This window comes from Zingiber officinale, chromosome 11A, assembly GCF_018446385.1.
Source record: "Zingiber officinale cultivar Zhangliang chromosome 11A, Zo_v1.1, whole genome shotgun sequence".
In the NCBI taxonomy this organism is placed as follows: domain Eukaryota; kingdom Viridiplantae; phylum Streptophyta; class Magnoliopsida; order Zingiberales; family Zingiberaceae; genus Zingiber; species Zingiber officinale.
In genome coordinates this window covers 95,196,893-95,222,044 of record NC_056006.1, presented here as the reverse complement: position 1 = coordinate 95,222,044, position 25,152 = coordinate 95,196,893, and the positions used below count along the sequence as shown (strand labels likewise).

Below are 25,152 nucleotides of genomic sequence, written 5' to 3'. Positions count from 1 at the left end.
ACTGATACAAATTTATCAACTTAGCTATTTCTTTTAGATTCATCAAACATCGAATGCTCTAATAGTCTAATTTAATCGTGTTTCAATCTAGCCGCGTCAAGTGTTCTAACTTAATCGATGGTCCACTTGAATAGATTAATAAATGTAAGACTAAATGATCAAACCCAGCTGTTGCCTTGATCTCCGCCAACGGAGTCGAACCATCAGATCTGCTCCATCACGGTCAGCTCGGCTGGAACTCCTCTTCCTCTGTTGTCACTGTTGATTGTCGACACACCAACTCCAGGTGACATTGTTGCGCTTAGGACAACCTCTCTCTCATTGCATATCTAATTGGCCAGTGCCCTGTTTAAGATCCGAGCTCTACGCCTATGCTTCTCCGCTCACTATTGTATTGCTTTGTTCTGACCTTCGAGTCACTGGTGTATTTTGTCCTTCGAGTTATCCGACTTTCGAGCCACTGTCATACTCTGACTTTCGAGCTCAGGGCCGCTCCTTGCATGAGGCTACAGAGTCAATGGACTCAGGTCTCATATTTTTTAGGGCCCATTTTTTTAGAGTTTATGATAATGAAAATTAATAGCTTAATAGGCCCATATTCTACAATCCACTTAACTTATTTACCTAATACCTATATGTTTTATTTTTAAAAAATCGTGTCTTTTCCTCTATCGAAACTTTTTAGTTCTGCAAAAAAGCTTGCCGAGTTGTCGAAACCCTTTAGTTCTGCAAAAAAAAAGCTCGTAAATTCCATCTTTGCCATTCGTACTTCCAATTTTGAGAATTTTCAACTGCTACACACGGTGAGTGCTCCTCCATCTCTCCACGTTAATTAATGTACAAAAAATTATTTTGATGATTTATTTATTAGGTTGTCAAGTGTACAAAGTTTTTGCTTTGTGTGCCCCAACATACTGCATACCAAAGATGTATATGGTTAAAATTTCAACAAGATTGGTTTTTAGAACGACGCAAATATATGCTAGCTGCCTAGATTTAAGTGATGACGATTTTCATGTTGGATTAGGTTATTAGGTATTTAGGTTGCCAGATTGGGTTTTTTTAATGTAGTTTAATTTTCCTTTTAACTTGAAGGATTGATTATTGGTCTTTGAAGTAAAATAGTAAATATTCATGTATTTCTTATTGATTTTTCATTAATTTGATGGTTGGTCGTTGGTTTGTATGGATCCTTGTCAGGTGAAAACAATTCTTCTGTGTTCATTTTTCCTTGAATTGCTTTTAATTTATTTAATTTGCTACTTTGGAGTGTTTGAGCTTTTCATCATAAATTTAGAATTAGTGTAGAGAACTTCATTAAAATTGTAAAACCTACTGTCTACACTCTATAGGTTAGTATATATAATATATGAAATCTTTCTTTGTACCTCTTGCTTAAATTATGATGTTGAAATTAATTTGTAGATTTTAGAATTGAGAAATTTTATAGTGAATTAATATTCTGAAATTAATTTTTAGATTTAGGAATTGGATAACCACCAACTTAGTATTGTGTAGAATATGTGAATTGTAATTTTGTGTTATAGGAAATTTGTGTATTTATATCAATATGAATATATATGTCTTAACTTAAGTAAACTTGAGCATTTATCTGTAACTTGAAATTATATTTTCTTTGTTTGTTAAGCAAATTCATATACCATGCCTCCCAAGTACATGTTTGGATATCAAAAGATGAAAAGAAAGTTGAGAATAGAATCATTAATTCAAAGTCAAGCTGGAGATATCAATAAGTACTTTACTCCCAATCTTGTAGAGAGTAAAAATGTGACTGAAAATTTGTTGAATAACGAAGAGGATATGGGATTAAATGATGATGATAAAGTGCTTGAACCTGTCAATATGGATGAAATGGTTAACAATAATAATGAAGAGGTTCTTGAATCTCTCATTGTAGATGAATCTAATTTTTTTGAGAAAGATGATGAGCAAGTTCAACATGAAACTTTAAGTCAAGAGACTTGTTCTGATGATCCAGGAAAGTGAGATAATATTGATAAAAAAATTAGAGACTTTTTGGTGGAGAGAGGTCCAAAGAGAGATGCTTGTACGTTGTTTCCAAAAGATAGTACCAACAGACATTTTAATGTATTGCATTATAAAAGAATTTTGTCAAACGGGGAGGAAAATGATAGAAGATGGCTATTATATTCAATTTCTTTGGACAAAATTTTTTGCTTTTGTTGTAAACTGTTCAAAAAGCAAAAGCACAAGATTGGTACTCAGTTAGCTAATGAAGGATACAACGACTGGCATAATTTGAGTCGTTGTCTTACATCCCATGAATCGAGTAAGGAGCATATAGAGTGTATGACTGATTGGCTTGAATTAGAAAGAAGGTTGCAAAAGAATCAGACAATTGATGCAAGAGCACAGGTACAATTGAACAAAGAAAAAGAACACTGGAAACATGTGTTACATAGGATAATTGCTATTGTGCAAAGACTAGCAAAAAATAACTTGGCCTTTAGAGGAAGTTGTGAGAATCTTTATGTTGAAAACAATGGTCTCTTTCTGCAAATGGTTGAAATGATTGCTGAGTTTGATCCAATAATGAATGAGCACCTTCGGCGTATTAAAGACCATGAAACTTATATTACATATCTCGGTAGCAGAATTCAAAATGAATTGATAGAAATGTTGGCATGTGAGGTAAGAAAGAAATTACTTGCAAAAGTCAAAAAGGCAAAATACTTTTTAGTCATCTTAGATTGTACTCCAGATATTAGTCATAAGGAGCAAATGTTTCTTGTCATACGGTGTTTGGATGAGTCAGAAAATTCAACAAAAGTGAAAGAATACTGGATAGAATTTTTAGAGGTGGATGATGTTGGTCCCTTTGGAGGCCGGTAAGAGGGGAGGGGTGAATTGCCCTACAAAATAAAACTCGAACCTTTCTCGGATTTCAACTATATCATAAACACTTGTAATAAGAAGTAGAGACTAAGTAAAGAAATCATACACCAGAGATTTACTTGGTTTGCAATCTGAGGATTGCTAATCCAAGGAAAATAAGCACACTATGATCTCCTCTGGGCGGAGAAGCCTCTTTATAACGTTGACAGCACAAATGAAAAGAATACAACTGAAAGCACAGAAAGAATTGATTACAAGTGAGTTGCTTTCAATGTACGGATCAGTACTTTATTTATAGTACTAGTCCGGGCGCCTGAAAGTGGTTCCGGGCGCCCCCGGGGGGATAAACTTTATCCCCCAACGGTCAGTTTGCGAAAATCGCGATCCTTGTCAAAATCATGCTCCGGGCGCCCCGGAGCAAAAAGTCAACTATGGTTGACTTTTTGTCCGGGATCACTTCTCCGTTAAGTCCCAGTCTCGGTCCGGGTCTGTTCGCTTTGGCTCCGCTAGCTTGGGTGATCTCGGCCTTCCGGAATAGGGCTCACCCGAACTCATGTTCCGCCCTTCTCCTCGAGCAGCCTTCCTTCCCGATTTCTCGTCCCTCGAGCGCCGCACACGCTCTTCTCGTCCACCGGTGTACTCTTCCGCGGACACCTCGTCCCTCAGATGCACCGAGCCCGTCGGCTCTCTCCCGTGTCGTCCTTCTCGCTAGCCGCGTCTTCCGCTCGACTTCCTGTGTTCCTAAGCTCCTGCACACTTAGACACAAGGGTTAAACAAACGCAGGACCTAACTTAGCTTGTTTGATCACATCAAAACACCTTGGGGTTCCAACAATCTCCCCCTTTTTGATGTGAGCAACCCAAGTTAAGTTAGGGTAACCATATGCAATAGAAACAATTTATATTTAAAATAAGTCCAAATATTTTTCAATTGAAAAATTATAGTTACCTCCCCCTAGACTTAACATACTTCTCCCCCTTTGATCACATAAAAATCGGGGTTATAAACAAGTCTAAGGTAAATTCAAACAAGAACTTTTAAGTGTAAAAATTTAGTAAAGACACTCTTCAGAATTTTTCGTTTGAAAAAAAAATATTTTTCAGATAACAATAGTCATAAGTGTTAAAAATTTATGTTTAAAACTTATCTCAGCATTCCCAAAAAAAAATTTTCTAATTTTTTTTAAAAAATTCTAAGTGAATATTCATAAGAAACAATTCTAAGTTAATTTTGTTTTTTTTTAAAAAAATGATAAGGCAATTAAAAAAAATCTAAGTTAAAAAAAATTCTAACTCAATTTTCATGAAAATTTCTAAGATAATAAAAAATTTCTAAGTTAAGTTAGAAAGTTTTTAAATATTTTCTAACACAAGTTGAATAACTCTTTTAAAGCATTAAGTAATTTAAATTAATGCTTTTTCAGTTAGTCAATTAAACTTTTCATTTCAATAGTTGGCTTCTAGGTCGTGGCGAGACACTAGGCCTTCTTGGTTATTGAAGCAACAACCACTTCCTTAGACAAAGCCTCATAAAGAAATTAGTTGTTTAATTTCCTTGCTGAAAATGCTAAGTCTGACTTTAATTTTAAGTTAAACAGGTTTTTGGAATCCAGTAAAGGTTCCTACCTACAGGATTAACCAAGTATTTCCTAGGTATATAGATTTTTGATATATTTCTAATTTGACTTTGATGAAATCTATAATACCAATTTAAATTTCTAAAAGTAGGAATATTTGAACCATTAGATTTTTTCAATCTTTCTATTTCTTCTTTTAGTTTTTCATTTTCAATTTTCAATTTTTCAAAATCCTCTATAAGACATGATTTTGCCAAAATTCTCTTTGTTTCTAAAATTTCATTTTCTAATTTGGCATTTTTATTTTCTAATTTATACATGGATTTAGTCATAGCTTTGATACCGAGTAAAGTCGATCAGGGGGTAAGAGGCATACCTCACTTACCATATCAGATCTCCCCCTGCTTCACTGCTTTCATCCGAGGTCGCTCCCCCTTCATCGATGCTAGGTTCTGATATACTTTGTCTATCGTAGCTTACCATTAGTGCTATTCCAGCATATTCTTGAGCTTCTGATTCGGATGAAGAAGTGTCGTCCCAAGTTGCTTTTAGGTTGTGTTTCTTGGGAGACTTCCTTTTGGCCTTTTTGAGTTCTGGGCAGTCTTCTCTTAGGTGTCCCTCCTTCTGACACTGGTAGCACCGCACCTTTCTTCCACCTTTTTGATTCCTTTTATTCTGCATTTTAAATTTATTAGATCTAAAAAACTTTTTAAAATTTCTTACCATGTATGCTTCTTGATCGTCATCGGAGTCTGACTCGAGTTCATCCTTCTGGGTTGCGTTCAGCGCCATGGTCTGGGTAGTATCCTTTGTCGTTCCTGCATACCTGGTTTCATGCAATTCAAGAGTAGAAAACAACTCTTCTAAAGTGCTTACCTCCAGGTCTTTTGAGATGTAGTAGGTGTCGACGATTGATGTCCATTCCGGAGTTCTTGGAAACGCGTTGAGCGCGTAGCGTATAGTGTCCCGGTTTGTTACCATTTCACCGAGGTTCTCGAGACCAGTAACTAGTTCTTTTACCTTTGCGTGTAAACTAGCTACTTTCTCACCTTTCTCCAGACGGATGTTCATCAGTTTGTTGCGGAGGATGTCCCTTCTAGCGAGCTTTGCTTCGGACGTGCCTTCGTGGAGTTCCAAGAACTTCTCCCAAAGTTCTTTAGCAGATGAATAGTTGATGCGGTAACACGCTCAGCAGGTGATGTTCCGCACGACTGTTTGCTACCGACTCATTCTGCTCCTTCTTTGTCCAATCGCTCTCTTCTTTTTCTTTTCCATCTTTATCTATTGGAGCTACAAAACCATATTTCATGATAAACCGAATTTCAAAATCTGTTTTTAGGAATACCTCCATACGACGCTTCCAGTCTGCGAAGTTCCCCTCGAATTTTGGTGGAACAATGCTTGGTCCGGCCATCTTTGTTGCTTCGATCGGCGGTTAGTCCTCCTGAAGCGCCTTGCTCTGATACCACTTGTTGGTCCCTTTGGAGGCCGGCAAGAGGGGAGGGGTGAATTGCCCTACAAAATAAAACTCGAACCTTTCTCGGATTTCAACTATATCATAAACACTTGTAATAAGAAGTAGAGACTAAGTAAAGAAATCATACACCAGAGATTTACTTGGTTTGCAATCTGAGGATTGAGAATCCAAGGAAAATAAACGCACTATGATCTCCTCTGGGCGGAGAAGCCTCTTTACAACGTTGACAGCACAAATGAAAAGAATACAACTGAAAGCACAGAAAGAATTGATTACAAGTGAGTTGCTTTCAATGTACGGATCAGTACTTTATTTATAGTACTGGTCCGGGCGCCTGAAAGTGGTTCCGGGCGCCCCCGGGGGGATAAACTTTATCCCCCAACGGTCAGTTTGTAAAAATCGCGATCTTGGTCAAAATCATGCTCCGGGCGCCCGGAATGGTTCCGGGCGCCCCGGAGCAAAAAGTCAACTACGGTTGACTTTTTTTCCGGGATCACTTCTCCGTTAAGTCCCAGTCTCGGTCCGGGTCTGTTCGCTCCGGCTCCGCTAGCTTGGGTGATCTCGGCCTTCCGGAATAGGGCTCACCCGAACCCATGTTCCGACCTTCTCCTCGAGCAGCCTTCCTTCCCGGTTTCTCGTCCCTCGAGCGCCGCGCACGCTCTTCTCGTCCACCGGTGTACTCTTCCGCGGACACCTCGTCCCTCAGACGCACCGAGCCCGTCGGCTCTCTCCCGTGCCGTCCTTCTCGCTAGCCGCGTCTTCCGCTCGACTTCCTGTGTTCCTAAGCTCCTGCACACTTAGACACAAGGGTTAAACAAACGCAGGACCTAACCTAGCTTGTTTGATCACATCAAAACACCTTGGGGTTCCAACAGATGACACTTCTGAGCTTGGACTTTTTACGCATCTTAAGGATGCTTTAATCCATCTTGAGCTTGATATTGATGATATACGAGGTCAAGGATATGACAATGGATGTAACATGAAAGGGAAACACAAAGGTGTACAAAGAAGGTTGCTTGAAATAAATCCCAGAGCCTTTTATACTCCTTGTGGTTGTCATAGCCTTAATTTGACATTATGTGATATAGTGAACTGTTGTCCTCAAGCTATGTCATTTTTTGGAGTAATTCAACGCATTTATACATTATTCTCCTCTTCTACGAAGAGATGGAGAATTTTTAAAGATCATGTAAAGGGTTTGACAGTTAAGCCATTGTCACAAACACGCTGGGAAAGTCATGTTGAGAGCGTGAAACCTATAAAAGAACAAACTGCCCAAATTAGAGATGCTTTACTTGACTTAACAAATGATACTGAAGATCCCAAAACAAAAAGTGAAGCAGAGTCCTTGGCATTATATGAACTTGAGAAGTTTGAATTCTTACTTGGTGTGGTAATTTGGTATAAGTTGTTATTCGCAATTAACACTGTGAGTAAATTTCTTCAATCCGAAAATATGGATATTGATGCTGCTATCAAACTCTTGCAAGGAATTATTATATTTCTTGAAGAGTATAGAGAATCTGGTTTTGATAAGGCAATGGTTGAAGCTAAAGAAATGACAAGTGAAATGGGCATTGAAGCAGTATTTCGAGAAAAGCGAGTTGTTCGTAGAAAAAAACAATTTGATGAAAGTAGTAGTACAGAAATAGCATTATCAGCAGAGGAGTCCTTCAGAGTTAACTACTTTCTCTTTATAGTTGATCAAGCTCATTCATCTATTGAGTCTCGATTTGCACAATTTAAAAAATATTAGGAAATATTTGATTTTCTATTCAATGTGGAGAGGTTACAGCGTTCTGATGATGAAAGCTTGTTGAGGTCTTGCAAGAATCTTGAAAGTTCTCTTGCACATAATGGTTGTTCTGACGTTAATGGAGATGATTTATTTTCAGAGTTAACATTTTTAAAGTGCTCTTTACCAGAGGAATCAAAATAAGCTATTGATGTATTAGATTATTTGAAAAAGATAGATGATTGTTTTCCAAATGCTTATGTTGCTTACAAAATCTTGCTGACAATACCAGTTACAGTAGCAAGTGCAGAAAGAAGTTTCTCAAAGTTGAAGCTTATCAAAACTTTTCTTCGATCGACCATGTCACAAGAAAGATTGAATGGGCTAGCTATGTTATCAATTGAAAAAAAAATTATTGAACAACTTGATTATACAGACTTGATTAATATTTTTGCCGCCAAAACTGTAAGGTGAGTTGTCTTTAACTGACAATTTTCAATATGTTTGTCATTACTATCTAGTTATGATTGAAATATTTAGACTATTGTACATGGTATTGTATTGTATTGTATTATATATTGTCTTTAAATTTGTTGATTTAATTAAAAAAAATCACTATAAAGTAGCATGATTAATATAGGGGTCCGTTTTCTAAATTAGACTCTGATCAAAAAAAACTAGTAGGATCGACCCTGTTCGAGCTGCTACAACCGCCTCTTAGCATATGCCTTCATAACTCTTTGATTGGATATTCAGTTTGTGTCTAATCAACTCTGTCTTTCAGACACTTCAACTCATTGCCACTCCGACCCAACGTCTCTTTCAACTCAAATATTAAGATGCTCTAGTACATATATTGATATAACACATAGAGTAGTATAATAGATACAACATGATTCCTTGAAATCTTCTATAATAATAGATGTGATATTGTGATTGATGAAACCTTCTAGTAATTATTATAAATTTAGTTTACATTAATTATTTTTTGAAAGAATTATATATTTTAAAGGATAGATAGCAATTTTTCCTGTTTTTTTTTCCAAGTCTGATTGAGCTTAACTCGGGTTTAGCCCAAGCCGTGAACTCTATGCTGGTCTCACGAATCCGGTTTGGTTGAGAGCACATGGGTGATTGGTTGCCCTCTCAGAAATGGGCTTGGTGATCCGATGCAGTCCTTTCATGGGGGATGAAGCATCTCGGCGGCGATTCCTTGCGCGCCACCCCTCGTTGTGCTGAGCCGAACGACCACCGGGTTTGAACAGGATGACTCCGCCACTGGGCTAGGGCCTTTTTCGGTTCCTGTGGCTGTCTGTTGTCAGATTATCAAAGTACAGAGCTTGATGAATCGCATAAAGAAGTCAGCGACGATGGATTCGGCTCTCCAATGCAGGTTTTGGATGGTTGTTTTTTTGGATGTTCTGCGGTTTCTGGACGCCGATTCGACCTTATTGGGCGGTTTCATCTTGCGTATTCCTCAAATATCCTTGCTATTCTCTTCGTTTGCGTAGCCCTTTTTTGGTTTGACAAGTTTTTTTTTTCCAGGCGAAGGTGAGATTTTTTCCCCCATCTTATTTTTGAACGAAAGGATCGCAAACACGTAGTTGTTGTCGATCTGTTTGCCGTTGTTTTCACGCGGAAAATCCCGACGTTTTTATGCTCTTTTTTTTATGATTAAAAGAAAATGAAAACATTCGTGTGTTTGTCAAGATTAAATCATAACTGAAGAGCATTCCGTGAATATTTCTATATAGTGTAGTATGAAGATGTATAAGTTTATCTTATTTGATTTGTTAAATGCGTTCAAGATGTAGAATCTGCCAATTTCTTTCAAGTTGATGTTAAATTAGCGGAGAATGGATAGATTGGATGGTCAAGGAAGGCAGTGTTTTTCAGGGGCTAGGGATGAGTCCACTTGACATTGAGTAGTTCAATATGTCTTGTCGTCATGTAAAATCTTGCAACTAAATAACAGTGGAAAATCGTCTCTTATGATTTCCATGGAAAAAAAAATCCTCTTTAACATCCTCTATTTCTTCTTATCCTACTGGGCCTATACCGCCTACACTACTCCTGGCTATGGCTACTGAAATATATTCTCGTTGTGTGTTCAATTATCGAACTTTTTGATTTGACATCTTGGAGGTTGTGATTTCATTTTCTTCTGGATCAACTAGTGAAAGAAAATTGAGTCAAACTAGTCAAAACATCTTTCTGGCTTGTTTACAATTTGCACTAAACTTTTTGGTACTATTTCAGGATTCCATAACAACCGTACACATGGAATCTTACTTTTCCCCACCCAATTTATCTTCTAAGGCTGTCCTACTTGCATCAGTTGCTAGGCTACTCTATATCACTCTGTCTTCACAAAATGGTGGTTCTTGTTTGTTTCTGAATGAAAGCAATGTTACGGTTTGTTGAAGTTATGCAAGACAAGCTAACAGCTGACGGGAGAGTGTTTTTCGGTGAGCTCCTGATGCTACTAACATCTAACTTTGCTGTATACGAGTACATGAGGCGTGAAATGTTGTATTTGGGAAAAAAAGGGCAATGAGTTAGTTTTTCATAGAATAAGGTGAAGCATTCCATTGATGCTGGACTATTTCCATAGTGGGTGATCTTTAGAATACCCTTATTCTTCAGTAACAGGTCAATTTAGTTTTGAAATCCATATGTTTATCTTATGATCAAACAAATGGTTGTGATGGAGTATTATTCATTAGGTTGGACTTCATTATTACTCTCAGTATGCTCATGCTAAGAAGTATAGATCTTTCCGACTGCAGTCATTCAGCTAATCATACTGTCCTAACTATGCATTACACTGTTCACTTCGTTTTAGAAATAACAAATCTTTTCTACAGCGTTGTAAGACCAATTGAAAATTGACTTTTACTACTGAAAATATATGCCATCAGTTGACTTTTCTACAGCGTTGTAAGACCATGAGTTTGAATTACCTAGAACGTTCATATCGTTTTTTTTTTTTCAAAAACTTCAACAGTTAGCTTTAGAGCTGTGGTGAATTCTTTGCAAACTTCAACAGTTAGCTTCAAACTTCAACAGTTAGAATCATAAATATTCCTTGCAAATTTAAAAAGAACTTTCAGTTTAGGTCTTTTAGCTTTTCAATGTGATTTAATCTTCCTTGTAAATTAAAAAATAACTATCTGACGATCATAAATATTTAGATTTTTTAGCATTTCTTGAACATTAGTGATTTATCTTCATTTTGAATACCAAGTTGGAAGCATGTTGTCAAAGGAAAAAAAATCATCTGAAGGTTGAGAACTTTCCGACAATCATACTCTTTGGTCTATTGAGATGAAGAATTTGGAGAACATTAGTGATGATAGCTTTAAAGCTGTGGTAAATTCTTATTAGCTTTCATTTTCGGCTAACTTCTAAAAATTTGATATGCTATTTTGACTCCTAGCTGATCATGTTATCATTGCCTTCAGGTGTTTCTTATTTTCAGATTTTGGGATGAAGGAGAGATGAAGAAAGTGCCGGGAGTGGCCCATGGTGGCAAAAGGCGAATACGCTCGCTTCCAGGGCCCCCGCCAGTCCGTCCCAGGATCAACACAGAGGAGGTAAATCATCGTGACTAAGAAGACAAGTGACAGGTGGGATGAGTTTACACGGGTTGCAGGGATTTACGCACAGCCAGTCCCGAGATTTGACCCCAAAACCTCATGTGGCAATCAACCTGCCACTTACCAACTCAACTAAGCCCATGGGGGCATCCATAACAGGATGTGTAATGTAGCCAACAGAAGCCAGGTTGATACATACAACGAAGACCAATATGCTGGAAACCAATTGTATTGCTATCCTGTACAATGATGGTCCATGACTCAAGCTAACCAAAGGCATTGAACATATTTAAGTCAGTAAACCATGTTGCGATTTACAATATTCTTGATTTGGTTATTTGAGCATCAGTTAAAAGCATGTTTCATTAATGCTTCAGAGAAATGTGGATTCCATGCCTACCATGCCACTACATTTGCATTTTTTTCCCCAAGATACCACCCCATGAATAGTAGATGTCAAAACTGTCTCTATGTTTTTTGTAATTATTAGTCAGATATCATGTTGTCTGATATCATTTTTGTCACGATGCAAATGCGATCAATGCCATGCATCTTTGTGTAGCCTTCTAAAAGTATTATGATAATATTTCGTTTCGCTGTGCAGGTAGTAATTTGTTTAAAGCTTTGGTTACTACTTAAAAATTCAGGATGAGTATGCCACATGGCATCCACTTGGATCAGGGTAATGAACGGATAGTAGACAAGGTATTTTACCAATAAATTTCCTTCTGCTCTTTGACTTAAATGTACTTTTTTAATTTTTGCACTTTATGAATACTCTTGCATAGTCACTTTCATTTATTGTTGTGTTGTTTTTTTCCTTTTCTTTAAGTCTACTCGTCTATTTTCTCTGCTTATATGTCGTACTACCACCATCTTATTAAATTTAATTTCTCTTCTGAGTGAAAATGTATATCAATTTTTTGGAACAGATTCATCCTATGACCTTGACTTTCATTTTCCTCTTGATTATTCGTTTCATTTTTTTTTCCTTATAGTAAATTACTTTTCTTGGTTAATTACGTTATATAGACAAATTTCAACCATAGGATGATGCGGTCCGCCAACGGAATGGTGAGAGATCATAAGGGTCATTGTAAGTAGGTGGCTAGCTAGGGAGGTGCCGACCATTCTAAGATTTCTTTAGGTGTGATTGATTTCGAGGTACGATAAGCATATGTTAAGGACACTATACCTACTAAGAAAAGAGCTGCAATGTATTGGCATTTTGTCCTCACCTAGATGTGAACATTAGTATCTGGTGAATGATTTGGCTGGCTCAATTTATTTGTGTTTCTCTCAAGTTTGTCAGCTATCATTATTTTCCATACTTAGTTTTGATTGCTTACTTGTCAAAACTAAATATGCAAAATAATGGTAGCTTACAAACCCAAAAAAATTAATTATAGCTCACATCTAGCTTCGGGAACCTTCAAAAAATAGGAATAGAATACAATCTCACGGTGGATATATAGATCTACTGGACCAGTGCGTTCTCTTGTATTTTCCTCTTGAATGAGATAAACAATAGTTGCAGGTCAGGAACCTAGAGACTTGCACAAGAAACCAAAGTTTGTATCCCAAGAAACAGTAGGGAATAATTACGGTGTTCTTTTATGATACTTGCGTCTTTTGGGTGTTAACAATCCTATGCTGTTTGAATTAATGATTCTTTTCTTTAGCATGTATCTAGAAGTTCATCAGTTTGCCATTTGTTTCCATTTATATAATTCTTTATTCAACTTGGCAATAGTACTATTGAATACAATTGCCACACCATTGTTTATTACGTGATTAGTTACACAATTGACATGGGTGGTCGTCAAAACCTCTTTTTGCCTTATTCGTATATATACCGAACAGTTGATTGGGTGTCAGTTCAGAAGGAATAGGTTATATTATTGAAAAATAGCTTTACTTTATTAATCAATCACCGTACCATAAGATTATATAAAGCCAGTAAAAACAAGGCTGTGAGAAGAATTGCTTAATTCTAAATATAGTGTTCTGTCTGGTTGTCTATACTCCAATCAACTCGAGCCAGACTGAGACCTCAAGAAATTGTAACATTAATAATGATATAGCCAGTACTAGCTACTACATTACATAGTTTTACTAGCTATATTGCAATCTTCGTGGTAAAAAGATGTTAATCTGTTGAAGACCTTATGCTAGTAGCTAGACGCTGGCCTAATTAATAATTGACTGTGGTTCTTCAGGAACGGAAGATGCTCTGCAGGACCTCTGCCTGGGCACCGTTGAAGTCTGTCGCCGCCATCAGTTCAGAGAGCTGACCACTGAGTTCACTGACTTCCTTGTGGAGGCTTTTGATGTAGTTGCAGGTCTCTTTCAGGAGGGTAGCTGCTGAAGCCTGCATTAGCAGCAAAAATGGAAGTAAGTCTCATGACATTCTTCTCTTCTACAGTTAATTATTAATATTTGCATGTAAGTTGCATTTGCCATTGTGCATGTGTGTGTGTGTCTCTCCATCTTTATCGATATACTTACTCTGCTTGAGCCTCGATGACGATGATGGTAGTTGTCCGGAAGAAGAATCTGAAGCTTGGAAATGAGCTCGTTGATCTCTTCCTCTGAGATCCTGGACCTTCTGCCAGACATCTTGGCCTTTAGCAATAGCAAACGGTGACCAAAATGGCGAATTAAGTGTCCTGGAAGAAGACGAAGGGGGAAGATCGGGTCTGACGAGAGCTTTATAAGAGATGAAAGGGCCAGCCCTACCCTTAAACTGATGGAGAAGTAGGCACCAAATTAAAAGAGATCACAAGTTAAGTACATGAGAGGGCAAATGATGATAAATGCTAGAATCTCTGTGTTATTCTAATTAATCTAATTTTATTCTGACGTGGAAGGGAAACTCCACATGTCGGAGCTGGGTGGCAGCACGTAGATACCATCACGTGAGCTATAATAGCTTGATGATGAGTGGTGGGCCATTGGCCAATGAAGGCCAGCATGTGATGTGTGTTTGAGGGCATAGTAGTAGGGGATCCTTGATCCAGGATCTTTGGGTCATCCTTCATCTTTTGTTCATTTATTGATTAGATAAATTAGACCTTATTTATTTAACAGGTAAGATTCAATTAATCCAACAAATGAATAGACAGGACCTCCTTTCGTCCAGAAAATTCTAGATCAAAAGATCTGGTCTCATAGTAGTAGACTCTACCACGTTGAGATCCATCGAAATCCATATCCCCACGAAATTAACTTGGTTGGATTTAAGTCATCTGCTAGTTTATCTGGATCATGCGGACCAAACAATGCAAATCAAATTAAAGAGGGCCTATTAACTAAACTATCAGCTTGGGGAGTTAATCACGACCCCTCAAGTATTAATTAATAAGGTTTAATGTAGGCTCTATACTACTAATTCATGCGATATAAATGCTCTGCAGGCTCTCACATGGGCATGCAGTGGTCATCACATTCACAGTTGCCATGTGATGAAGTGAGGCAGGCACTGAATACTGCCTTCTATCGTACATATACAATCATGCATGGGTTGGATTCCTAGCTACCACATCAAATCCATCTGCTTTAACTCCACTGTGCTTTGCCAATTACCTATGTACATGATCACTAGTGTTTATATACGATAGGAACTGGCTAGACACCGGGATATGTAATTATATCTATGTGTCTGTCCGAGAGTCGAGGCGATGGATATTGGAGATGTTATATTTCTGTTGACCGTTGGTGGACTTCTCGTCAGTGAAACCTACGACCACAACAACGTCAGTGCCGAACCGGGGAAGGGTTCTCCGACGATGGTCCTCCGACACTTAAGTCAACTACTGGCGATGTAGAAGAAACGAGGAAACAAAATGGCAGGGTAACTGTAGCTACAGTAGAGATTATGCATACATCTGTCGAAACTTGGAGATCTTTATATAAGACTCCCGGGAAGCACGTGCACGCTTCTCGAAGCGCACATGCTTCTCAAAGCATATCATGAAAAGATATGTCAGCAAAATGTCCTTGACATCATACCTCAATGATCCGGACATATCCCTGGCATGACAGTGGAAACTTCCGTCGTACGAACCTCTGCCTGTCCATGCCACCCACCATGTTGTCTGTTGGTGGTGCGAGTCCCCACGAGGATATCGGCTGATCCTCCTTTTGCTTATTAGTGGGTCGAGCGGGGTGGCTGTTCGGCTGGTTTGACCCTTTGGCCAAGCGGGGTGACCGTTTGGCGGGTCTGACCCTTTGGCTAGGCGAGGTGGTTGCTCGACCAACACTCCACTGTCCGAGCTATATCTGAGAGTGATCGCTGGTTCTGAGCCTCAACGCAAGTCCGAGCGGGTTGGCCACTCGACGTGTATCTTGTTTTGAGCGTCGAAAACTCGGTATGTGACCGAGATGTGGTAATCATCGGGTTGATATCAACTCAGTTGTCCTTCGAGCCGGTCGGACAAGTGGGTCGTTCGATCAGCCATCGGTACGGGATGTTAACAAGTTTAACTATGACTTCCACTATATCATCAATCACCCTGTTGATCGGGCCCTTTCTCATCATCGGATCACTATGTATATATGAAATTGTTACATCTAAATAGTTAGAATATGACCAATTAGAAGATAAATTTAAAGGATTTAATAAATACATGTCATTTTGAAAATGCAATTAATCAATAATATAGACAGATAATTTTTAAAAAGTAAATATGAAAATAGATGGAAATGGTATTACCTGGACACCTTTAATAATAGTCCTAAAAATAAGGGAAAAGTCCATTCTAACGGGTAAGATTTTAGTCATTTATCGCTATATAGCTTCTAGCCTTCTACAGTCACGGTCATTCTCACTGTAGAAGTTCAACACGCTTCATTTATGAACAAAATATGTTTTAGATGCTCCTATAATTAGCTTACGTGTAGGTTTTGTTTAACTGCAACCTAGCTTTCTATATCAGAAGCCATAAATCATGCATCTTAACATTGCAAAATAGTTGCCTGTACTAAGATTTATAATATCAAAATCTTATTATGCCTGATCAAGGACAAAACTTTAGGCTCTCTGCATGAAGCTTCTATCCAAGGAACGAGTAAAAAGATAGCCACCTCATTAAAAAAAATTTTAAAAAAAAAGAAAAAAAAAAAGAGAGAGAAGATAGTCACATGTCCTTGCGAGAGACAACGTAATTATAACCTGGAGATTCATCATTGTCTTATCATTGTGCAGCGTGTAGACAGTGCATGCTACATGTTTGCGCACTAATTAATGCTTAGAAAACGATTGTTTATTTATTTATTTATTCATGATATATATAAATTACATACGTACAACTAGCTTCTACCGTCAGAAGTCAACCTTGCATGACAGAGTCAACTGCAGAGTGAGGGTTCATACTGTACATTGGAGCAATAATATGAAGTACACATGCTCTAAGTTTCCTTTGTCTCTAACGCATGGCAATCTACACGTATGTTGAAGATACTTATTGTGAATGCTAAAATACTATCGCACACGGTTGAAAGTTTTTTTTTTTTACGTGCAAACATTTGAAAGTTTTATGATTAACAAAACCATTTCAGGTTGTGTTTACTTTTTTTTGTTTCCCTAAGGAAGAGGAGAGTGCAAACTCGTTCCTCCATTTACCTTGTGAACATTTTGGAACGAGGGATTTCAATCGTGACTGCACCACTTCAAAATCAGAGAGATGCCGGGCTCTTCTCTTCAAAATGATGAGAAAATGTCATCTCTGCTTTGGGACAAATCTTTCAAGTATATTTTTTGTACATTCATAATATGTGTTCAAGATCTTTTGAAGAGAAAATGCCATCTTTGCTCTGTTTCTTTTGTTCTGTTTATACTTCATAATATGTGTTCAAGTTCTTATTGTGAATGCTCACAAAAGACGGTGCAAATGTAACATTTTCACCAACAAAACTATTTTAAAAACAGTTTGATCTAATGAAAATTCTTTAGACAACTCCAGTTATCCATCCCTAGCATTAAATTCTTGTAAATTATTGTGTTGTTTGGTTTGTTATGTTAAGACCTATCCGAACTAGAGAAAGGGGTTGGATTTGCTTTGAGCTTTTTGTTGAATGTGCAGTGGAAATCTTCCTTCAACTTAGGCGTTGCATGCATTATATTTTGGTTTTATTTGGTATTCACCTTCTTGGGGTGATTAATCTAAGGGTCCACTCTTAGCCCACTACTTTCATTAAGAACCTCCTTCTTCTCGGAAACTTTCTAGAGGCGAAGAAGACTCTTACAAGATTGAGCATGAGAATACAACAAAAAATGAGATGTAAATACAAATGAAATCGAAAATGACTTTACAATGAAGAATCATACTTTACTTGGTTGCTTTGGATTGCCTTTTGGTGGTAGAAAAATGCAACGACACTTTGTCTCCAAACTCTCAAAAATCGGTAGCTTGAAATCTCCTCGAAATCCCCTTTTTAAGGTTGCTTTCAGGTTGAAATATGCCTCCCAATTGATTAGCCTTGTCACATCAGATCCGACCATTTAGACTTAAAGAATGATTCTTTTTTACTCTACCAATCGATTGGTGAGCTCTAGCTTCTAATCGATTGAATCAATCGATTCCAAGGCCTTCTGTTCGCAGAGAAGTATTTCCCAATTGATTAACTCAATCGATTGACAATGCTGAATTGATCTGTCAATTGATTTAGCAAGTTTTTGTTCACTTCGAGAAACTTAGGCTAATCGATTGCACCAATGGATTTTGAATCCTTTTGTGCTCCCGAATAAGCTCTCAATTGATTCACTTAATTGATTGCTTTGGCAACCTTAAATTGTTAATCGATTGGTAATCCTAAATTCAGCTTTTTCAAGGCTGAAGTCTCGTCTTGTTTGGTATTTGGTTAACTTTAATCTACCAAAACTTTCTTTGTCCAACATCTAGTCATATGTGACTTATTGAGACTTCCCGTTGCCCAATATCCTCTATCGAGACTTTTTACCCAGTGTCTAGTCAACCTGTGATCCACTTGGACTTTCCTGTCTAGTCAACCTTTAATCCACTTGAATTTTTCTTTTGCCAACTTTCCATTGGACTTCCACCAAGTGTCCCATTCTCCTTAGCCTACTTGGACTTTTCTCTTGTGCTAAATGTCCGAGTCCTTCGTGACCCACTTAGACTTCTTATATGTGCTAAGTGTTTGATTCTTCAAGACCCACTTATACTTTTCTCTTGCCAACTTTGTGTTGGACTTCTAACATTGTCAAGTATCTAGTCAATCTTGATTTACTTAACTTCTCTTTTACATATTGATCAAATATCGAAACTTAAGCTTGAGTCAATTCAAACTTGGTCAATTTTGACTCGAGGTCAATTACACTAACAATCTTTTTCATTTTAATTTTTGACAATATGTTCAAGTTAGGCTAAAGATTCTCCCCCTTTGACATATATCAAAAATCTCTTCCGAAATTTCATTCATCTTAGTCTTTTAACATCCTAATTGAGGTTCTCTATCTTCCATTATTTCTAATGCTCCACCTTGAGCATTCAGTCATTATCCTTCAAAATTACTCTTTCCTTGCCCAAATCATGTCTCTAAGGTGGACATTCTCCTAAAAACATACTCTAACTTTAATTATTGCACCAACAATAATTTAGAGTTCCTAAACGAAATCCCAAAATTTAAGTCATGAGGTTAAAAATATAACTTTGAATCTAAACTTCTCAATTCCACATTATTCTCCTTTAACTATCTCTTTATCATTTTTATCAAAAAAAATTACTCTTAAAAACTTATCCAAGTATTTTAGAGGGTTAGACATAGTTACATTACATAAACATAACTTAATTTATTGAAATAAACTAATTTTAGGTGAAATTAGCAGCGAATGTATATACCAATTGATTGATAATAGTGGTCAATCGATTGACGTGTCTTATTTTTCAGATTCAATTTTAGATTGAAATTTAGAAATTCATAACTAATTATACAATTTTTTAAAAAAAATCATGAAATTTCATATGAACATTATTTATGTTAAATACTATCAGGAAAAATTAGTTTTATATAACAATACATCTTATTTTCAAGAATGACATAAAATTAGAAATCATTGAAAACTTCAAAATTTCACTCTAACTTTGTATCTAACTAATCAATGTTGATTTTTATCAACAAATATATTTTACTAAAGTTTTCTAAAATAAATTTGAAATAATTTTTAAAAATAATTTTCAACCATGATCTTTGGCTAAATGCACATAACTTGCATATTTACTTTTTCCATGATTGGTCCTAAAAAAATCTATGTATTTTGATAAAACTAAAGCTCATTCTGATACATCAAATTGTATCTTGAACTTAGTTCATCATCTTAACATCTCACTTGTGTCAATACACACATAGGTTAACTCTATAGTTCTTGTGAGATGTATAAATTTATTTTCCATAAACTAAAGGATTATGCATTTCTAATTAGACATTTTAAATTTGACCATTCAAGTAGGATATCAACTAATGTCATATTGTCCTTAATTTCAAAGAATTGCAATATGCATGTTAATGAGTATGATATACGTCCAATGCATTTTAAAAGCAAACTATCATAACATATTGATACATGTATAACATGACATCATTTTTCATAATAATATGATATGTCATGACATAAGATATGACATACAACACATAGTAGTTATAGAATACTTAGGTTTCCCATCTAAATATCATCATCTAATATTTATGTCAAATACTCAATTTGACATAAGCGATCTTATCTCTCTCAAATGTGCCAAAAATCCAAACTTAACATACTTTATGATTTTATCCTATTTGTACCAATTTTGATCAATCACAAGACTTCAATTGTTATTGACACACTATAAACTCATCAAAAATAAAAGTTAAACTTCTCATTTTCAAGATGTCACAATATTTTGAAAATGCTCTAAAATGTCCAACTTCACCATAGTTGAGTTATCTACCTTTCCAATTATGGTTGACACACTATACACATTTAGTGTAAAGAGATCATACTCTTAGGAATTCAATATTTATTGGAGCTCCTTGGATGCACTAAGTTCTCACTTGGGATAACTTCCCTAGATATCTTTCTCATGACTTTCTAAGGCTTCATTAAGGCCTTAGTCATGTTAGTATTCTCAAAGTCAACTCTAGGGATAATCTCTCTTGTAACTTTGATTTGACTCTTAAACTTAGGATTAGTTCCATAACTATATGAAATTCTATGGTATGAGACCATACTTTCCTTGGACTTAGATTTGTATTCCAAACCTTTTTGTCCTTAGATGACTCTTGTCTATTTAAGCCTAGATTTTTCTTCATGGACCATTTAACTTCATTTGTCATTTTTATAAGGGTCTTTTTCAATTTTTAAAGTCTTGACCTCAAAACTTGATTTTCGATCATTAAATCCTCAAAATTTAATTTTTCATGATTGTCTTGAATATTTTTCTTTTTAGGCATATATCTAACTTGCCTAGGGTTCTTGTCTAAATTATTTTCAGGTAAGGTTGTTCTAGCATGATATGATTTATAATTTTCCTAAAATTATCATACTTTCTACTTCTATGATAATAAGCACTAAAATAATAAAACTTATTTTTAGCATGCTTGTTATTATGATATAAAGAAATACCATTAACTAATGACATCTTAGGTTTGAAGCTCTTCTTGATTTGAGCTTCCTCTTTTGTTCTTACTTGAAAACCTTCTCTTTGGACATTAATTTTGATAATGTATTTTTTTTATAGCACAAGAAGCACACAATATGCTATTTGCCATTTCGTATCAAGGTTAGCCTCTTTTGATTTTTCCTTCATCTTGGGTATCATTTGAACCTTATTATTCATCAATTTGGGATACTTACTTTTGTTGTGTCCTTTTCCCCTACATTTAAAGCAAATGATATAATTTTTATTTTTAACAATCAAAATTGTTATACTTTCGCTCGTAGAGGTCACACATTCTTCTTCATTAGTTCTGAATGTAGAGACTTCTTCTCGTTCCGATGTTAATGACCCATACTTTTCCTTAATTTTTGAGGTAGATACTTCTTCAATTTCCTCCTCAGATGTTGAATACTTCTCAACTTCTAAGTTTTCTTGTTTTTGATCCAAAGAGTCTCATTCTTTGGATTTGTTTTCACTTTGCATTGAGGTTAGATCTTCATGGAGCTTGGCCAACTAACTGCATAGCTCCTTGGCATCTTGGTATGTACCTATCTTGTATAAGATATTGTTAGTTAACAATTTAACCAAAATTTTGGTTGCCTTATCATGAGCCTTGAATCTCTTGACTTGTTCTTTTGTCCATTTGCTCTTCTAAAGAGGTTCACCCTTTTTGTCTTTAGGAGTTTCAAATCTTTTTATTAGAGCAAACCATTGTTCTATATCCATCATCAAAAATTCTTTATTCTTGATTTCCAAAGATCAAAGTCTCCAAATACAAAGGGTGGAGGTGCTCGGATGCCATATCCAAATCCATCCCGGTGTTCTATTGTGAAGTTGAGCTCCTTCGATGATTAGTCCTTTGACTTGTTGATATTTAGGGCTCAAACTTTTAACTTTTTCTTTTTCCTCTAGCTCATGCTTCTTCCAGTGATTAATCTGATGAAGAGCGGTCTCACTCTGATACCGCTTGTTAGGACCTGTGTGAGGTAGAGGGGGCTAAATGGCTTTGATCGCTTCTTGACTTTGTTTTGTGCTCATCATTAAATGCGTAGTGAAAATTTTCAATCAACTTAGACGTCACATGTACTACACCTTGATTTTACTTAGTATCAATCTCCTTGAAGTGACTAATCAAATGGTCCGCTCCTAGCTCACCACTTTTACTAAGAACTTCCTCCTTCTCGGAAACCTTCTGAAGGCGGAAAAGCCTCTTATAAGATTGAGCATGAGAATATAATAAGAAACAAGAATGCAAAGACAAATGAAATCAAAAATAACTTTACAATGAAGAATCTTATTTTATTTACTCTTTTCTTACTTTGGATTGCCTCTTAGTAGTAGAAAAATGTAGCAACACTTTATCTCTAAACTCTCAAGAACCTACAATTTGAAATCTCCATAAAATATCTTTTTTGAAGGTTGGTTTTAGGCTGAAAAATATCTCTCAATTAATTGACCTTACCCCCAATTGATTGTCACGTCATATCCGTCCATTCAAATATGCAGAACGACTCTTTTTACTCGACCAATTGATTGGTGTCAGCTTCCAATTGATTGACTCAATCTATTTTAAAGCCTTCTGTTTGTAGAGAAATCACTACCAATCAATTAGCTCAATCAAATGACTAGGGATGTAAACGAGCCAAACCGAGCCGAACAGTATTAGGCTCGAGTTTGGCTCGTTTAAGTTATATTCGGGCTCGAGCTGGCTCGAGCTCGAATCGAACTTTTATCACAAGGCTCGACCTCGGCTCGTTTTTGAATTATCAAGCTCGCGAACAATTCGAGCTCGGCTCGTTATTAGCTCGATTATCAAAGTTAACGAGCCTAACTCGTTAAGCGAGCTCGGGCTCGTTTTCAGACTCGTTTTAGAGCTCATTTTTGGCTCATTTTTTTGGCTCTTTTTAAAGCTCATTTTAAGGCTCGTTTTATAACTCATTTTTTTGCTCGATTTAAACCTCGTTTTAAAGCTCGTTTTTTAGCTCGCGAGCCTATAAACGAACATGTTCGCGAGCTCATGAGCCGAATATCCTTAAGCTCGAGCTCGGCTCGATAAAACTGTCGAGCTCGAAATCAAGCTCGAGCTCGGCTCGATAAGATAAACGAACAAACTCGAACGAGCTTTTTATCGAATTGAGCTCCGAATAGCTCGTGAACCGTTTGATTCATTTACATCCCTACAAATGACAATGCCAAATTGATCTGTCAATCAATTCGACAAGCTTCTGTTCACTTCAAGATATTAGATTTTTGAGGGATATCCTAAGGCAATTGCCTTATAATTTTTACTAAATATAGATTTATTATTTTAGTACATATTATATGTTTGATTGTCTTAAACTCATTTACTGAATGTCTGCAATACAATTCATAGCATGAAAGAAATTGTGATTGGATTACAACTAGTAATTATCTTTACATGTACAATTATGAACATATTAGAATTTCCTTAGTCGTCGAATTGATGCATTCGGACATCATTAATTCTGTAAAACTAGCACGAGTTATATTCCTTAGCTCGCCAAGAAACTGTTTTCTCACTGGCTGGAGACATTGGGATGCCGAGAGTTAAAAGTGGATGTTAGTTATGGTAACTAGTTCATTGGAGTGAGTCGCTATAAGACTTTATATGGTTATCTATATATATGGATATGTCTGTGAAGCTCTTACTGCAGCTCGAGTGCAAGTTTCTTTCGACTTGAGGTATACAAGTCATCTTGGTCATGGAGACTTATACTTTGACATTTTAAGCAAGCACCTCATTAAGGTGTGGACCTGGGATGATTGGGTATAAATCAAAATATCCGAAGATGTTTAGATAGCCCATAGAAGATTCACCGCTCCTTGCGAGGAGACATGTACCCTATGGTCACTCGTTAGGATTATTACTCAAAGTTTTTGGCCAAAGCATCACATGTTAAGAGTGCAAGACTCTTAAACACATGTATGGGTAATTTGAATCCGTAGAACGAGGAAGTATTACTTGGGCTAGATGTGATGTTGTCAGTTTAGTGGGGATAGATACATATACCATGTTCTGAGCCATGTGGATATCAGACGAGTGAAAGGAACAAGACACGACTCACTGTAGTTGCTGAAGGGTTTAGAATTAGTTCTAAAATCATCTATGATTTTCCAGCTAATTAGGGATTATGATATACTACTAGGTGTCACTCATGATCGTTTTATAATTAAGTAGTTAATTATGACCAACCAAGATAAACCGGGAACCTATTGGGTCACACACACTAATGAGTCTCTAAAAGACGTAAAATAAGTTAAAGAATATGATTCTTAGATCAAGAGATAAATGTTTGGTTGGATAATACATAAGACAAATATAGAAATATTTATCATGATGGAAGAGCTGATGTGCTACATCTTTTATTGTAGAGTTGAACCATATTTAGTTTAATCATCAATTAGTCATGAACTAACTTGGTTTAGTTATGAACCAAACCAAGGGATTAATGGATTAATTTTTTGTTAAGGGATAATGGATTAGATTTTGACTTTCTACCAACTCATTAAAGAGGATTATATATAAATGTAATAAGGAGAGAATTAGAAATAATTTTTATTATTTGGTTGATTGACTTTTGGAAACCCAATCCACCTCTCCCTCTCCTCTCTCTCCCTTTTGTTGTCGTGACCACCACAAGGGAGAAAAACTCTCCCCTGTGTGCTTCTCTTCTTCTTTCTCTGGATCCCTCTTCTTCGCTCGTGACTAATAACTTCTGAAGGAGAGGCTTGTATTTAATGAGTTGTTTTGAGGAGTTCAACGTTGATACGAATAGAGGCGAGGTTGGACAACATTGCTACGATTGATACCCTTCTCGTTACAGGTCATCTATAAGATACCCCTAGCGTAAATTTACTTTTCATAAAATTTTAATTATGCGATCATTTTTGACATGTTGTATCCTTGTATGCGTGTAGTGTGTGTGATATAATAATTAGGAATTATTATTATTTTATTTTTCATTGCGCATGTTTACGAAACATGTTCTAGCACACACCTGCATCGGACATATCCCAACACAAGAAACTTAGGCCATCAATTGGCCTTACACTAGATTCCGAGAAGGGCTCTCGAAATAAGCTTCCAATCGATCACTCAATCGATTACTTTGGGCCAAGTGATTGCCCAACCCTAAATTGTCAATCGATTGGTACCTTAAATTCAGCTTTTTTCAAGGTTGAATTTATGTCTTGCCTGATATCCGGTTGA

General features: G+C 36.5%; 2 protein-coding genes and 1 long non-coding RNA gene across 7 annotated transcripts; 2 read left to right on the top strand and 1 right to left on the bottom strand.

Annotated features, from left to right (window-relative positions):
- The first annotated feature begins 2,331 nt into the window (after positions 1-2,331).
- Positions 2,332-7,690, top strand: LOC122031623. The gene is made up of 2 exons (XM_042590714.1): positions 2,332-2,673; positions 7,100-7,690. Exons 1-2 carry the CDS (start codon positions 2,332-2,334, stop codon positions 7,688-7,690), a joined length of 933 nt encoding a protein of 310 aa, XP_042446648.1.
- A 1,085-nt stretch (positions 7,691-8,775) lies between these two features.
- LOC122032452 lies at positions 8,776-17,225 on the top strand. 5 transcript variants are annotated; one of them, XR_006126092.1, is made up of 6 exons: positions 8,776-9,062; positions 10,917-11,041; positions 11,134-11,561; positions 11,873-11,973; positions 13,488-13,662; positions 16,858-17,225. It is a non-coding gene; the product is annotated as an uncharacterized LOC122032452 (long non-coding RNA). The 5 variants fall into 5 exon arrangements; XR_006126091.1 differs by having other exon boundaries at positions 8,776-11,041; positions 11,134-11,265; XR_006126090.1 differs by having other exon boundaries at positions 8,776-11,041; positions 16,862-17,225.
- LOC122032451 (transcription factor ILI5-like) lies at positions 13,315-14,953 on the bottom strand. Its single transcript, XM_042591740.1, has 2 exons — positions 13,777-14,953; positions 13,315-13,639 (listed from the first exon to the last, which is right to left on the bottom strand). The coding sequence occupies exons 1-2, from the start codon at positions 13,885-13,887 to the stop codon at positions 13,484-13,486; spliced, it is 267 nt and encodes an 88-aa protein (XP_042447674.1). The 5' UTR covers positions 13,888-14,953; the 3' UTR covers positions 13,315-13,483.
- Positions 17,226-25,152: the final 7,927 nt, after the last annotated feature.

What these genes read in the sequence shown, in the direction of transcription:
- LOC122031623 (XM_042590714.1), top strand. Translation starts at nt 2,332, where the DNA reads ATGACTGATTGGCTTGAATTAGAAAGAAGGTTGCAAAAGAATCAGACA. An exon ending in TAGAAATGTTGGCATGTGAG is followed by an intron (nt 2,674 to 7,099) that starts GTAAGAAAGAAA and finishes TCTTCTACGAAG; the next exon opens with AGATGGAGAATTTTTAAAGA.
- LOC122032451 (XM_042591740.1), bottom strand. Translation starts at nt 13,887, where the DNA reads ATGTCTGGCAGAAGGTCCAGGATCTCAGAGGAAGAGATCAACGAGCTC. An exon ending in GTCATCGAGGCTCAAGCAGA is followed by an intron (nt 13,640 to 13,776) that starts GTAAGTATATCG and finishes CTGCTAATGCAG; the next exon opens with GCTTCAGCAGCTACCCTCCT.